General features: G+C 46.7%; 1 protein-coding gene across 9 annotated transcripts in view; it reads right to left on the reverse strand.

Annotated features, from left to right (window-relative positions):
- Positions 1–806: 806 nt before the first annotated feature.
- dysf (dysferlin, limb girdle muscular dystrophy 2B (autosomal recessive)) overlaps positions 807–13,706 on the reverse strand; it is a 210,889-nt gene continuing 197,989 nt past the window's right edge. For 6 of the 9 annotated variants that reach the window (XM_071379261.1, XM_071379260.1, XM_071379258.1 and 3 more), the window contains 7 exons: positions 9,233–9,328; positions 8,707–8,956; positions 6,865–6,964; positions 5,879–6,051; positions 5,263–5,372; positions 3,355–3,502; positions 807–3,162 (listed from right to left, as the gene is read on the reverse strand). In XM_071379261.1, coding sequence (XP_071235362.1) covers positions 3,103–3,162; positions 3,355–3,502; positions 5,263–5,372; positions 5,879–6,051; positions 6,865–6,964; positions 8,707–8,956; positions 9,233–9,328 — 937 coding nt within the window. In that variant the 3' untranslated portion in view covers positions 807–3,102. The remainder of the gene's footprint in view (positions 3,163–3,354; positions 3,503–5,262; positions 5,373–5,878; positions 6,052–6,864; positions 6,965–8,706; positions 8,957–9,232; positions 9,329–13,706) is intronic. The other 3 variants (XM_071379265.1, XM_071379264.1, XM_071379263.1) reach the window with 1 other exon arrangement.

Below are 13,706 nucleotides of genomic sequence, written 5' to 3' on the forward strand. Positions count from 1 at the left end.
CATTTTGTTGTGTCACAGCCTGAATTTTAATTCAACCTGGATTAAATGTAGATTTTATGTCAACAATATCCCATAATGCCAAAGTGGAATTATGTTTTTAGACAATTTTCTATTTTTTTTTTTTTTTGAAATCGTTGACTCAAGGCTCAATGTCTTGAGTCAATACGTATTCAACAACTTTGTTACGGCAAGATTAAATAATTTATTTATAGATTAAATGACTTCAGGAGCAAAAAACGTTTTTCAAGATCCCTTGTAAAGTCCCTCAGTCGAGCAGTGAATTTCAAGCACAGATTCAATGACAAAGACCAGAGGTTTTTTCCCCCCCCAATGCTTCGCAAAGAAGGGCACCAAGTTCACAGAGCTTGAATAATTGTTTAAGGAATAATAGACAAATGTTTACTAATCCAAGTGTGAAAAGCTCTTAGAGACTTACCCAGAAAGACTCACAGCTGTAATCGCTGACAAAGGTGATTCTAACATGTATAAACTCAGGGAGCCGAATACTAATGAAAATATTTTTGTGTTGAATTTTTCATTCATTAATTTTTTTAACATTTATTTTACTTCCACGTTACAGAGTATTTTGTGTAGATCGTTGACCAAAAACGTCAATTAAATACATGTTTTATCCCACCTTGTAACACAAGAAAAATGTGGAAAAAGCCAAGGGGTGTGAATACTTTCCCGAAGGCGCTGTATCTAGATAAGTTTATTAACAAACAAAACGGTAAATTAATACTCATGAACATACGCAACATAATATAATACTCAACAGAAAATATACATCGAAAATATAAAACCCATTGACTTGAATACAGTTTATTTTGGATATTGATACATAATACACAAACATATTCTGCTCTCAAAACAGAAAACACAATGCATTTCTATAATTCTGTCAGGTGGCAATACTGTGAAGGCTAAACGATTCTTTAAGGCAGCAATACTGTGAAGGCTAAACGATTCTTTAAGGCAGCAATACTGTGAAGGCTAAACGATTCTTTAAGGTAGCAATACTGTGAAGGCTAAACGATTCTTTAAGGCAGCAATACTGTGAAGGCTAAACGATTCTTTAAGGCAGCAATACTGTGAAGGCTAAACGATTCTTTAAGGCAGCAATACTGTGAAGGCTAAACGATTCTTTAAGGCAGCAATACTGTGAAGGCTAAACGATTCTTTAAGGCAGCAATACTGTGAAGGCTAAACGATTCTTTAAGGCAGCAATACTGTGAAGGCTAAACCATTAAGAGTACATAATGGCAAGTTGTTCTCGTGAAGAGGTCCAGTCATCTTGGAGGGGTAACAGCATTGGACCGACGGTCACTGAGGGTTTCGGGTCCTCATTCCAGCAGGATTGTCTAGGCTTTATAGCAAGATAGCGTTGCAGCAAAAGGTTTATCTATAAGGCTTTTGGCAGCTACATATTTAAAGATACATACTGAGATATTTTTCGGGGGGGAGGGGGGGGGGGCACAATGATCACCAGCCACTTGTTTTGCGAAACAACAGAGGGTTTTTAATAAGCCAGTCGGTTATTTATGGCTATAGTTAGATGGTGTCTGTCTGTCTGTCTGTCTGTCTGTCTGTCTGTCTGTCTGTCTGTCTGTCTGTCTGTCTGTCTGTCTGTCTGTCTGTCTGCCTGTCTGCCTGTCTGTCTGCCTGTCTGCCTGTCTGTCTGTACATTACTTTGATCATGGTTTGCATTTTGTAGGCTATAACAGTACATTCACTTTGGCAAAACCTGAACTGAAAAAAAATGTGTGTGTGTGTGTGTGTGTCTCACACCCAGCACGATATCTAATAATCACCAGCCTCCGAACACGATGAACAAACCCATGACATAACCCAGCACAGGGAACAAGGGAAAAGTTGAAAGAGATGAGGGAGGAAGGGATGAAACGAGGGAGGTAGATCTATCCCCCTCTCTGCGTAAACAAAAGAAGATAGGGACACCTAACTGTGAAAAGAGGGACAGATTTTCTTGACGGCATGAAGGAAGGAGGGATGGAAGAGGGATTAGAGGGACAGAGAGAGAGACATTAAAGGGTGACGGGGGAAATCAAAGCGAACAGGGAGAGAGTTCAGTACTGGGACGAGACCAGGGTAGGAACACACAGACACACAGACTGAACTCTCTAATTTAAATTTTTATAGTATTATTATTTTTTTGTATAGATGATTGATGGGGAAAGTGTTGCCTTGTGCCACGGAAAAGAATAGGATGTCAGTGACAGCTACCAGGCTACGTAGTGGGAGCTTTCAAAGATCAGGACAGCTACCAGGCTACGTAGTGGGAGCTTTCAAAGATCAGACGAGATGTGGGGGGGAAGTAATTTGTTGATGTGCTGCAAAAGGTTCTTCCTCCTGTTTCCTGTTTCTCATTTAACTTTTACATGTCAGTCGTACACCACCGGTCAAAAGTTTTTAGTACACCTACTCACATTCGAGGGTTTTACTTGATTTTAACTATTTTCTACATTGTAGAATAATAGTGAAGACATCAAAACTGTTAAATAAAACACGTATAGAGTTGATGTAGTAACCCAATTTTTTTTTTTTAACAAATCAAAATATATTTGATATTTGAGATTCTTCAAATAGCCACCCTTTGCCTTGATGACAGCTTTGCACACTCTTCGCAAGGAAAACCCTTGAATGAGTAGGTTTTTCTAAAACTTTTGACCGGTAGTGTATATCGGACGCTTTTATCCAGAGCAACTTACAGGAGCAATTAGGGTTAAGTGACTTTCTCAAGGGCACATCGAGAGATGTTCCACCTAGTCGGCTCGGGGATTTGAACCAGTGACTTTTCAGTGGCTGCTAACACTCTTATCCGCTAGGCTACCCTGCCACCCTTCTTCTCCCCTTCTTCTCCTCTTCTTCTCTCTCTTTGGTTATTCAGTCAGTTTTTCTTTTCATAGTTTTTTCTTTGGCTTTTCTCTTCCTCTGTTGATTTCCTCTCCTTCTCTCCTCTCGTCCTTCTCTCATCCTTCTCTCCTCTCGTCCTTCTCTCCTCTCGTCCTTCTCTCCTCTCGTCCTTCTCTCCTCTCGTCCTTCTCTCGTCCTCCTCTTTTTTATTTTTTTTATTTAGCTAGTTGTTCAATTAGTTCCTTTAGCAGGTCCACTGAACGGTCCGACCATCTTCATGGCTGCGTAGTTCTAGATGTGAGGAGAGAGACGGAATTAAATAACACACACAAACACGAAGATAAACACACACATATCCAACATTCCCATCTTACATTCAGAAAAAATATAATCTGCATTGAACTTCTGATCCTCACCATTCATCGCTTATATTAGGAAACACAGACACCCCCCCACCACCACAAACATCCCTTCACCACTCACAGGGAAGGAATAGAGGAAGACTCCGATGAAGAGGAAGAGGAAGAAGAGGAGGATGAAGAGGAGGATGAGGAATTTGTATCTCCCCCACAGGATGTACTTCAACGTCTTGTAGGGAGAGGAGAACCACAGGAACGATGTCTCTGGACGTCTGGAGAAAAGAGAGAGGGGAGAGAGAGGGGGAGGGACGGAGAGAGAGGAGGGGGAGAGAGAGGGGGAAGGGGATAGAGGGGGAGGAAGGGGAGAGAGAGGAGGGGGCGAGAGGGGGAGGGGCGAGAGGGGGAGGAAGGGGAGAGAGAGGAGGGGGAGAGAGAGGGGGAAGGGGATAGAGGGGGAGGAAGGGGAGAGAGAGGAGGGGGCGAGAGGGGGAGGAAGGGGAGAGAGAGGAGGGGGAGAGAGAGGGGGAAGGGTATAGAAGGGGAGGAAGGGGAGAGAGGAGGAAGGGGAGAGAGGGGGAAGGGGAGAGAGGGGGAAGGGGATAGAGGGGGAGAGAGAGGGGGAAGGGTATAGAGGGGGAGGAAGGGGAGAGAGGGGGAAGGGGATAGAGGGGGAGAGAGGGGAGAGAGAGGGGGAAGGGGATAGAGGGGGAGGGAGGGGAGAGAGGGGGACGGGGATAGAGGGGGAGGGAGAGGAGAGAGGGGGAAGGGGATAGAGGGGGAGAGAGGGGAGAGAGAGGAGGAGGAGAGCGAGAACGAGAGAGACAAATATTCATTAGTATAACAGGATGTACTGTCTTCCAAATCAAATCGATTGTATTGTTTGCATACACATATTTAGTAGGTGTTATTTCGGGTGTAGTGAAATACTTGTGTTACCAGCTCCAACAGTGCAGTAGGATCTAACAATTCACAACAAAACTCACAATACACACATCTAAAGGTAAATAATGGAATTAAGAAATATATAAATATTATGATGAGCAATGTGTGAGTCCGGAGTATAAATGTATTCGAAAAGTATTCACACCCCTTTCCCACATTTTATTACGTTACAGCATTTTTCTAAAATGGATTAAATTGTTTTTTTCCCTCATCAATCTACAAACAATACACCATTTTTCTAATGTACATTTATAGAAAAGCAACAACTGAAATATCACATTTACATAATTATTCAGACCCTTTACTCAGTACTTTGTTGAAGCACCTTTGGCAGCGATTACAGACTCAAATCTTCTTGGGTATGATGCTTCAAGCTTGGCACACCTGTATTTGGGGAGTTTCTCCTTTTCTTCTCTGCAGATTCTCTCAAGCTCTTGTCAGGTTGGATGAGGAGCAACGCTGCACAGCTATTTTCAGGTCTCTCCAGAGATGTTAGATCGGGTTCAAGTCCGTGGTTTGGCTGGGCCACTCAAGGATGTGAATACTAGTCTTTTTATTTTTATATACTTAGCATAAATAAAATAAAACCAGTTTCTGAATTGTCATTATGGGGTATTGTGATGTCATTATGGGGTATTGTGATGTCATTATGGGGTATTGCGATGTCATTATGGGGTATTGTGATGTCATTATGGGGTATTGTGATGTCAGTATGGGGTATTGTGATGTCATTATGGGGTATTGTTTGTAGATTGATGAGGGGGGAAAAACAATTTAATCCATTTTAGAATAAGGCTGTAATGTAAACATTTTTGGAAAAGGTCAAGGGGTCTGAATTCTTTCCCGAATGCACATATACATGTGATGGGTTGTATAGACATTATGGACAGTACAGTATGTGTACAGAATATTTAGGGAACAATGTCTCTGGCTGACTAGATGACACCATTTCTGAGAGCCTCTGTCAAATGTGCAGGGAACTTTTCTCATAGACAGCGAATGAAGTAGACTGTGTGGTCACCAATCAAGGCTCAGTAACTTTTAATTTTGATAGGTTTTGAGATCAGAATAGGACAGGTGAGGTACTCACTGTGGATCCTCCAGGTGAGGGTTGATGTTGGGTTCATCTCTGCCCTGTCCTGCTGGTCTCTCATCCTGTTCCTGTTCTGAAACGATCTCTAGAGACATCTCCACTTTACCCTAGGGGGAGAGGGTGGAGGGAGAAGAGGGGGAGAAGAGGGTGGGGAGAAGAGGGAGGAGGGGGAGAGGAGGGGGGCAGGGGAGAAGAGGGAGGAGGGGGGGGGGGAGAGGAGGGGGGAGAGGAGGGGGAGAGAGAAGAGGGAGGAGGGGAGAGAGGGTGGAGGGAGAAGAGGGATGGGAGAAGAGAAAGGATGGGCATAACAAACGATTTAAGGGCAAATTATGAAGAAACTTACTATTAAAAATAAAATAATCTTATCATTTATATTGACTTGTGTTTGAACAGACTCTGTCTGTCTGTCTGTCTGTCTGCCTGCCTGCCTGTCTGTCTGCCTGCCTCCTGCCTGTCTGCCTGTCTGCCTGCCTGTCTGCCTGTCTGCCTGTCTGCCTGTCTGTCTGTCTGTCTGTCTGTCTGTCTGTCTGTCTGTCTGTCTGTCTGTCTGCCTGCCTGTCTGTCTGTCTGTCTGTCTGTCTGTCTGTCTGTCTGTCTGTGTGTGTCTACTCACAGCGATTATCTTCTCCCCGTTGCTATCACACACACACGGCCACCAGCCCTTGACCGTCTTCTGTTGGAACAGCGACACCAGTTTGTCCTGTCCCTGTGACAGTATGTCTAACGTACACTTCTCTGGGGATTTAGCTGGTCGCTGCATGTGATGAAGATCCATCTCCAGACAACCTGGAGGAGGAAGAGAACAGCACTTTATTGTACAATTGGAGAATGGTGGGGAGAGAGAGAGAGAGAGAGAGAGAGAGAGAGAGAGAGAGAGAGAGAGAGAGAGAGAGAGAGAGAGAGAGAGAGAGAGAGAGAGAGAGAGAGAGAGAGAGAGAGAGAGCGAGAGAAAGAGAGAAATGGGAGAGAGAAAGAAAGAAAGAAAGAAAGGCAGAGGGCTATTAAACGTAGAGAAACAAACATCATTCCCTTGCTTAGAATGTGCTGACAGGATTAGAATATCACAGCAGTAATAATTGAGAAGATATCTGTTATCTATCAGTCATCTGTAAACTGACACACACACACACACACAGGAACGCGGACACACACAGGAACGCGGACACACACACACACTGTTTTCACAGCAGATTAACTTGTAGATCAACTGTAAAAATGTCTACTGTGCAAGTAGCAGCGTGTGTGGTTCACGCAAGGGTTGAGATGGACAGAAACACACACACACACACACACACACACACACATCAGGTTCCTATCAGTAGTGTGTTTTTAATGGTTCTGTTCTTGTCATGTCAGAGATGACTAATGGGGCATTTAACAGACCTGTGGTTAAAAGAGGGATGGAGGGATGGAGGAAAAGAAGGAATGGACAGGGAAAGGAGACAGTCATATATTTATATATAATGTATAATGTATAGAGAGAGAGAGAGAGAGAGAGAGAGAGAGAGAGAGAGAGAGAGAGAGAGAGAGAGAGAGAGAGATTCAGTTGGAGTGAGCAAGTGTGATGGATACGTCCACCACACACACACAGTGTGTTACCGAGATAGTCGTCGAAAGAGAACTTGTCGTTGTCCCAGATCTGGATGGTGATTTTAGGAGGAACCTTCGTCTCGTTCTTATCCAGACTCCAGAAGTGTTCCTGACGGAGAGGGAAGAAGAAGATTATTAGAAAAGGAGAAAGGAGGAGAGGAGAAAGGAGGAGGAGAGGAGAAAGGAGGGGAAGAGGAGAAAGGAGAAGAGGAGAAAGGAGAATGGAGGTGAAGAGGAAAAAGGAGAAGAGGAGAAAGGAGGTGAAGAGGAAAAAGGAGAAGAGGAGAAAGGAGGTGAAGAGGAGAAAGGAGAAGAGGAGAAAGGAGAATGGAGGTGAAGAGGAGAAGAAGAGGTGAAGAGGAGAAGAAGAGGAGAAAGGAGAAGAGGAGAAAGGAGAATGGAGGTGAAGAGGAAAAAGGAGAAGAGGAGAAAGGAGGAGAAGAAGAGGAGAGGAGAAAGGAGGAGAGGAGAAAGGAGGAGGAGAAAGGAGGAGGAGAGGAGAAAGGAAGAGGAGAAGAGGAGAAAGGATGAGGAGAGGAGAAAGGAGGAGAAGAGGAGAAAGGAGAGGAGGAGAGGAGAGGAGGAGAGGAAGAGAGGAGAAAGGAAGAGGAGAGGAGAAAGGAGGAGAGGAGAAAGGAAGAGGAGAGGAGAAGAGGAGAAGGGAGGCGGAGAGGAGAAAGGAGGCGGAGAGGAGAAAGGAGGAGGATAGGAGAAAGGAGGAGGAGAGGAGAATAGGAGGAGGAGAAGAGAAAGGAAGAGGAGAGGAGAAAGGAAGAGGAGAGGAGAAAGGAGGAGAAAGGAGGAGTAGAGGCGGAGAGGAGAAAGGAGGAGAGCAGAAAGGAAGAGGAGAGGAGAAAGGAGGAGTACAGGATAAAGGAGGAGAAGAGGAGAAAGGAGGAGATAGGAGGCGGAGAGGAGAAAGGAGGAGAAGAGGAGAAGGGAGATGGAGAGGAGAACGGAGGAGGAGAGGAGAAAGGAGGAGGAGAGGAGTAGAGGAGAAAAGAGGAGTAGAGGAGAAAGGAGGCGGAGAGGAGGAGAAGAGGAGAAAGGAGGAGGAAAGGAGAAAGGAGGAGTAGAGGAGAAAGGAGGTGAAGAGGAGAAAGGAGGAGAACGGAGAAGGACAGGAGAAAGGAGGAGTAGAGGAGAAAGGAGGTGAAGAGGAGAAAGGAGGAGAAGAGGTGAACAGACCGCATATTAACACTGAGTGGTGTTAACTGTCATTCCAATGTTACTTTCACCCTAACGCCCCATCCACACTGCACTGCCAGACAGTGTCATTCTAGCCAGACACCATCGTTCCAGCAGGCTGTCTCTGACAGCAAGACTGATACATACACACACTGGGGAGAAAATGACTTAGGCAATGATTGATATAGTCCCTCAACACTGTCCAGATAATGAAGACTTCACAACTACACACTACAATGTGTTTAAATACACGCCATGGCAACCACACACGGCGTAAACACAATGCAAACATTGGATGTTTTTCAGAAGACTGACGTGTTTATGTTGGAGACTTTTTATGGACGTTGTTTTGCCGCTAAATTGCCAAAGTGGCGTGTCCATCACAGACACAGTTAGTCCACTTCTCCAACGACTAAACCGGGTGGGTACAGACCTGTCGTTGTCATGACGCCGAGTATAAATATCCCGACGTCCTTGAGAGCTGCAAGTGAGAGCAGGGTTTTGTTCCCAGCTCAGTTCTGACACACCTGATTAACAGAGTTGTTGCGGACTTACCTTCCTGTCGATGGTACAGAGTTGTTGCGGACTTACCTTCCTGTCGATGGTACAGAGTTGTTGCGGACTTACCTTCCTGTCGATGGTACAGAGTTGTTGCGGACTTACCTTCCTGTCGATGGCACAGAGTTGTTGCGGACTTACCTTCCTGTCGATGGCACAGAGTTGTTGCGGACTTACCTTCCTGTCGATGGCACAGAGTTGTTGCGGACTTACCTTCCTGTCGATGGCACAGAGTTGTTCAGCCGGTAGGTAGTGGAAAGGGAACAGGAACCTCCAGTTGAAGTTTCCCTCTCCTCCTAAAGAGCGATAGTGGACGTCGGTCTTCTGTTTATGGTCTTCGTGGCCGTGGAGCCATCTGCAACAACAACAGGTTACATTCAGAATCACCGCGTTTCAAAACGCTTTTCAACAGTTCACAACACATCCCAACCAAAGTTTAAACTAACATGACATTGGGAAATGAGGGTTCTTGTCATATCATTTCAAAACATTTCTACCTGTTTATGTCATCTGAAACTTGCCACACAAGTAAGTTCTCATCTGCAGTAATATTCTGACAATTAGCACATTTGGTCATGTAATGTGGGATGTTTACGAAATATATAATTATTAACAGAACATAAAGACACACCCCTTGATGTAGATGTCACTCATCTTCTCCCCGGTCAGGCTGACATCATCCAGGATGACATCACTTGTGTTCCATATGATGCAACGCAGGTAGAACCTTGAAGTCAGAGGGACAGTCAGAAGGACAGTCAGAGGGACAGGCAGAGGGACAGTCAGAAGGACAGTCAGAAGGACAGTCAGAGGGACAGGCAGAGGGACAGTCAGAGGGACAGTCAGAAGGACAGTTAGAAGGACAGTCAGAGGGACAGTCAAAGGGACAGTCAGAGGGACAGTCAGAAGGACAGTCAGAAGGACAGTCAGAGGGACAGTCAGAGGGACAGTCAGAGGGACAGTCAGAATGACAGTTAGAGGGACAGTCAGAGGGACAGTTAGAAGGGCAGTCAGAGGGACAGTCAGAGGAACAGTTAGAGGGACAGTCAGAAGGACAGTCAGAGGGACAGTTAGAAGGACAGTTATAGGTAAGGGACACTTAGAGGTAAGGGACAGTTAGAGGTAAGGGACAGTTAGAGGTAAGGGACAGTTAGAGGTAAGGGACAGTTAGAGGTAAGGGCCAGTAAGAGGTAAGGGACAGTAAGAGGGACAGTAAGAGGGACAGTTAGAGGTAAGGGACAGTTAGAGGTAAGGGACAGTTAGAGGTAAGGGACAGTAAGAGGTAAGGGACAGTAAGAGGGACAGTTAGAGGGACAGTTAGGGGTAAGGGACAGTTAGAGGTAAGGGACAGTTATAGGTAAGGGACACTTAGAGGTAAGGGACAGTTAGAGGTAAGGGACAGTTAGAGGTAAGGGACAGTTAGAGGTAAGGGACAGTTAGAGGTAAGGGACAGTTAGAGGTAAGGGCCAGTAAGAGGTAAGGGACAGTAAGAGGTAAGGGACAGTAAGAGGGACAGTTAGAGGGACAGTTAGGGGTAAGGGACAGTTAGAGGTAAGGTACAGTTATAGGTAAGGGACACTTAGAGGTAAGGGACAGTTAGAGGTAAGGGACAGTTAGAGGTAAGGGACAGTTAGAGGTAAGGGCCAGTAAGAGGTAAGGGACAGTAAGAGGGACAGTTAGAGGTAAGGGACAGTTAGAGGTAAGGGACAGTAAGAGGTAAGGGACAGTAAGAGGGACAGTTAGGGGTAAGGGACAGTTAGATGTTAGGGAGAAGGACAGTGAGAGGTAAGGGCCAGTAAGAGGTAAGGGACAGTTAAAGGTAAGGGGCAGTTAGAGGTAAGGGACAGTCAGAGGGACAGTCAGAGGTAAGGGACAGTTAGAGGGACAGTCAGAGGGACAGTTAGAGGTAAGGGACAGTTAGAGGTAAGGGACAGTTAGAGGTAAGGGACAGTAAGAGGTAAGGGACAGTAAGAGGGACAGTTAGGGGTAAGGGACAGTTAGAGGTAAGGGACAGTTAGAGGTAAGGGACAGTTAGAGGTAAGGGACAGTTAGAGGTAAGGGACAGTTAGAGGTAAGGGACAGTTAGAGGTAAGGGCCAGTAAGAGGTAAGGGACAGTAAGAGGTAAGGGACAGTAAGAGGGACAGTTAGGGGTAAGGGACAGTTAGATGTTAGGGAGAAGGACAGTGAGAGGTAAGGGCCAGTAAGAGGTAAGGGACAGTTAAAGGTAAGGGGTAGTTAGAGGTAAGGGACAGTCAGAGGGACAGTCAGAGGTAAGGGACAGTTAGAGGGACAGTCAGAGGGACAGTCTGAGGTAAGGGACAGTTAGAGGTAAGGAACAGTAAGAGGTAAGGGACAGTAAGAGGTAAGGGACAGTCAGAGGGACAGTTAGAGGTAAGGGACAGTTAGAGGTAAGGGACAGTAAGAGGTAAGGGACAGTTAGAGGTAAGGGACAGTCAGAGGGACAGTAAGAGGTAAGGGACAGTCAGAGGGACAGTGAGAGGTAAGGGACAGTCAGTGGGACAGTGAGAGGTAAGGGACAGTCAGATAGACAGTTAGAGGTAAGGGACAGTCAGAGGGACAGTTAGAGGTAAGGGACAATCAGAGGGACAGTCAGAGGGACAGTGAGAGGTAAGGGACAGTCAGAGAGACAGTCAGAGGTAAGGGACAGTCAGAGGGACAGTTAGAGGTAAGGGACAATCAGAGGGACAGTGAGAGGTAAGGGACAGTCAGAGGGACAGTCAGTGGGACAGTGAGAGGTAAGGGACGGTCAGAGGGAAGGTCAGAGGGACAGTTAGAGGTAAGGGACAGTAGGTAAGGGACAGTTAGAGGGACAGTCAGAGGGACAGTCAGAGGTAAGGGACAGTTAGAGGTAAGGAACAGTAAGAGGTAAGGGACAGTAAGAGGTAAGGGACAGTCAGAGGGACAGTTAGAGGTAAGGGACAGTTAGAGGTAAGGGACAGTAAGAGGTAAGGGACAGTTAGAGGTAAGGGACAGTCAGAGGGACAGTAAGAGGTAAGGGACAGTCAGAGGGACAGTGAGAGGTAAGGGACAGTCAGTGGGACAGTGAGAGGTAAGGGACAGTCAGATGGACAGTTAGAGGTAAGGGACAGTCAGAGGGACAGTGAGAGGTAAGGGACAGTCAGATAGACAGTTAGAGGTAAGGGACAGTCAGAGGGACAGTTAGAGGTAAGGGACAATCAGAGGGACAGTCAGAGGGACAGTGAGAGGTAAGGGACAGTCAGAGAGACAGTCAGAGGTAAGGGACAGTCAGAGGGACAGTTAGAGGTAAGGGACAATCAGAGGGACAGTGAGAGGTAAGGGACAGTCAGAGGGACAGTCAGTGGGACAGTGAGAGGTAAGGGACGGTCAGAGGGAAGGTCAGAGGGACAGTTAGAGGTAAGGGACAGTCAGATGGACAGTTAGAGGTAAGGGACAGTCAGAGGGACAGTGAGAGGTAAGGGACAGTCAGATGGACAGTTAGAGGTAAGGGACAGTCAGAGGTACAGTTAGAGGTAAGGGACAATCAGAGGGACAGTCAGAGGGACAGTGAGAGGTAAGGGACAGTCAGATAGACAGTCAGAGGTAAGGGACAGTCAGAGGGACAGTTAGAGGTAAGGGACAGTCAGAGGGACAGTCAAAGGGACAGTGAGAGGTAAGGGACGGTCAGAGGGACGGTCAGAGGGACAGTCAGAGGGACAGTTAGAGGTAAGGGACAGTCAGATGGACAGTTAGATGTAAGGGACAGTTAGATGTAAGGGACAGTCAGATGTAAGGGACAGTCAGATGGACAGTTAGATGTAAGGGACAGTCAGATGGACAGTAAGAGGTAAGGGACAGTCAGAGGGACAGTGAGAGGTAAGGGACAGTCAGATGGACAGTTAGAGGTAAGGGACAGTCAGAAGGACAGTTAGAGGTAAGGTACAGTCAGATGGACAGTTAGAGGTAAGGGACAGTCAGATGGGACAGTTAGAGGTAAGGGACAGTCAGATGGACAGTTAGAGGTAAGGGACAGTCAGAAGGACAGTTAGAGGTAAGGGACAGTCAGAGGGACAGTCAGAGGGACAGTGAGAGGTAAGGGATGGTCAGAGGGACAGTTAGAGGTAAGGGACAGTCAGAGGTACAGTCAGAGGGACAGTGAGAGGTAAGGGACAGTCAGAGGGGACAGTCAGAGGGACAGTCAGAGGGACAGTCAGAGGGACAGTTAGAGGTAAGGGACAGTCAGATGTAAGGGACAGTCAGATGTAAGGGACAGTCAGATGGACAGTTAGAGGTAAGGGACAGTGAGAGGGACAGTGAGAGGTAAGGGACAGTCAGAGGGACAGTAAGAGGTAAGGGACAGTCAGATGGACAGTTAGAGGTAAGGGACAGTCAGGGGGACAGTGAGAGGTAAGGGACAGTCAGATGGACAGTTAGAGGTAAGGGACAGTCAGAGGGACAGTGAGAGGTAAGGGACAGTCAGATGGACAGTTAGAGGTAAGGGACAGTTAGAGGGACAGTTAGAGGTAAGGGACAGTCAGAGGGACAGTTAGAGGTAAGGGACAATCAGAGGGACAGTCAGAGGGACAGTGAGAGGTAAGGGACAGTCAGAGAGACAGTCAGAGGTAAGGGACAGTCAGAGGGACAGTTAGAGGTAAGGGACAGTCAGAGGGACAGTCAGAGGGACAGTGAGAGGTAAGGGACGGTCAGAGGGACGGTCAGAGGGACAGTCAGAGGGACAGTTAGAGGTAAGGGACAGTCAGATGGACAGTGAGAGGTGAGGAACAGTTAGAGGTAAGGGACAGTTAGAGGTAAGGGACAATCAGGGGGACAGTCAGAGGGACAGTGAGAGGTAAGGGATGGTCAGAGGGACAGTTAGAGGTAAGGGACAGTCAGAGGTACAGTCAGAGGGACAGTGAGAGGTAAGGGACAGTCAGAGGGACAGTCAGAGGGACAGTCAGAGGGACAGTCAGAGGGACAGTTAGAGGTAAGGGACAGTCAGATGTAAGGGACAGTCAGATGTAAGGGACAGTCAGATGGACAGTTAGAGGTAAGGGACAGTCAGAGGGACAGTGAGAGGTAAGGGACAGTCAGAGGGACAGTAAGAGGTAAGGGACAGTCAGATGGA

The sequence above is a fragment of the Salvelinus alpinus genome, chromosome 31, assembly GCF_045679555.1.
Source record: "Salvelinus alpinus chromosome 31, SLU_Salpinus.1, whole genome shotgun sequence".
NCBI lineage: Eukaryota > Metazoa > Chordata > Actinopteri > Salmoniformes > Salmonidae > Salvelinus > Salvelinus alpinus.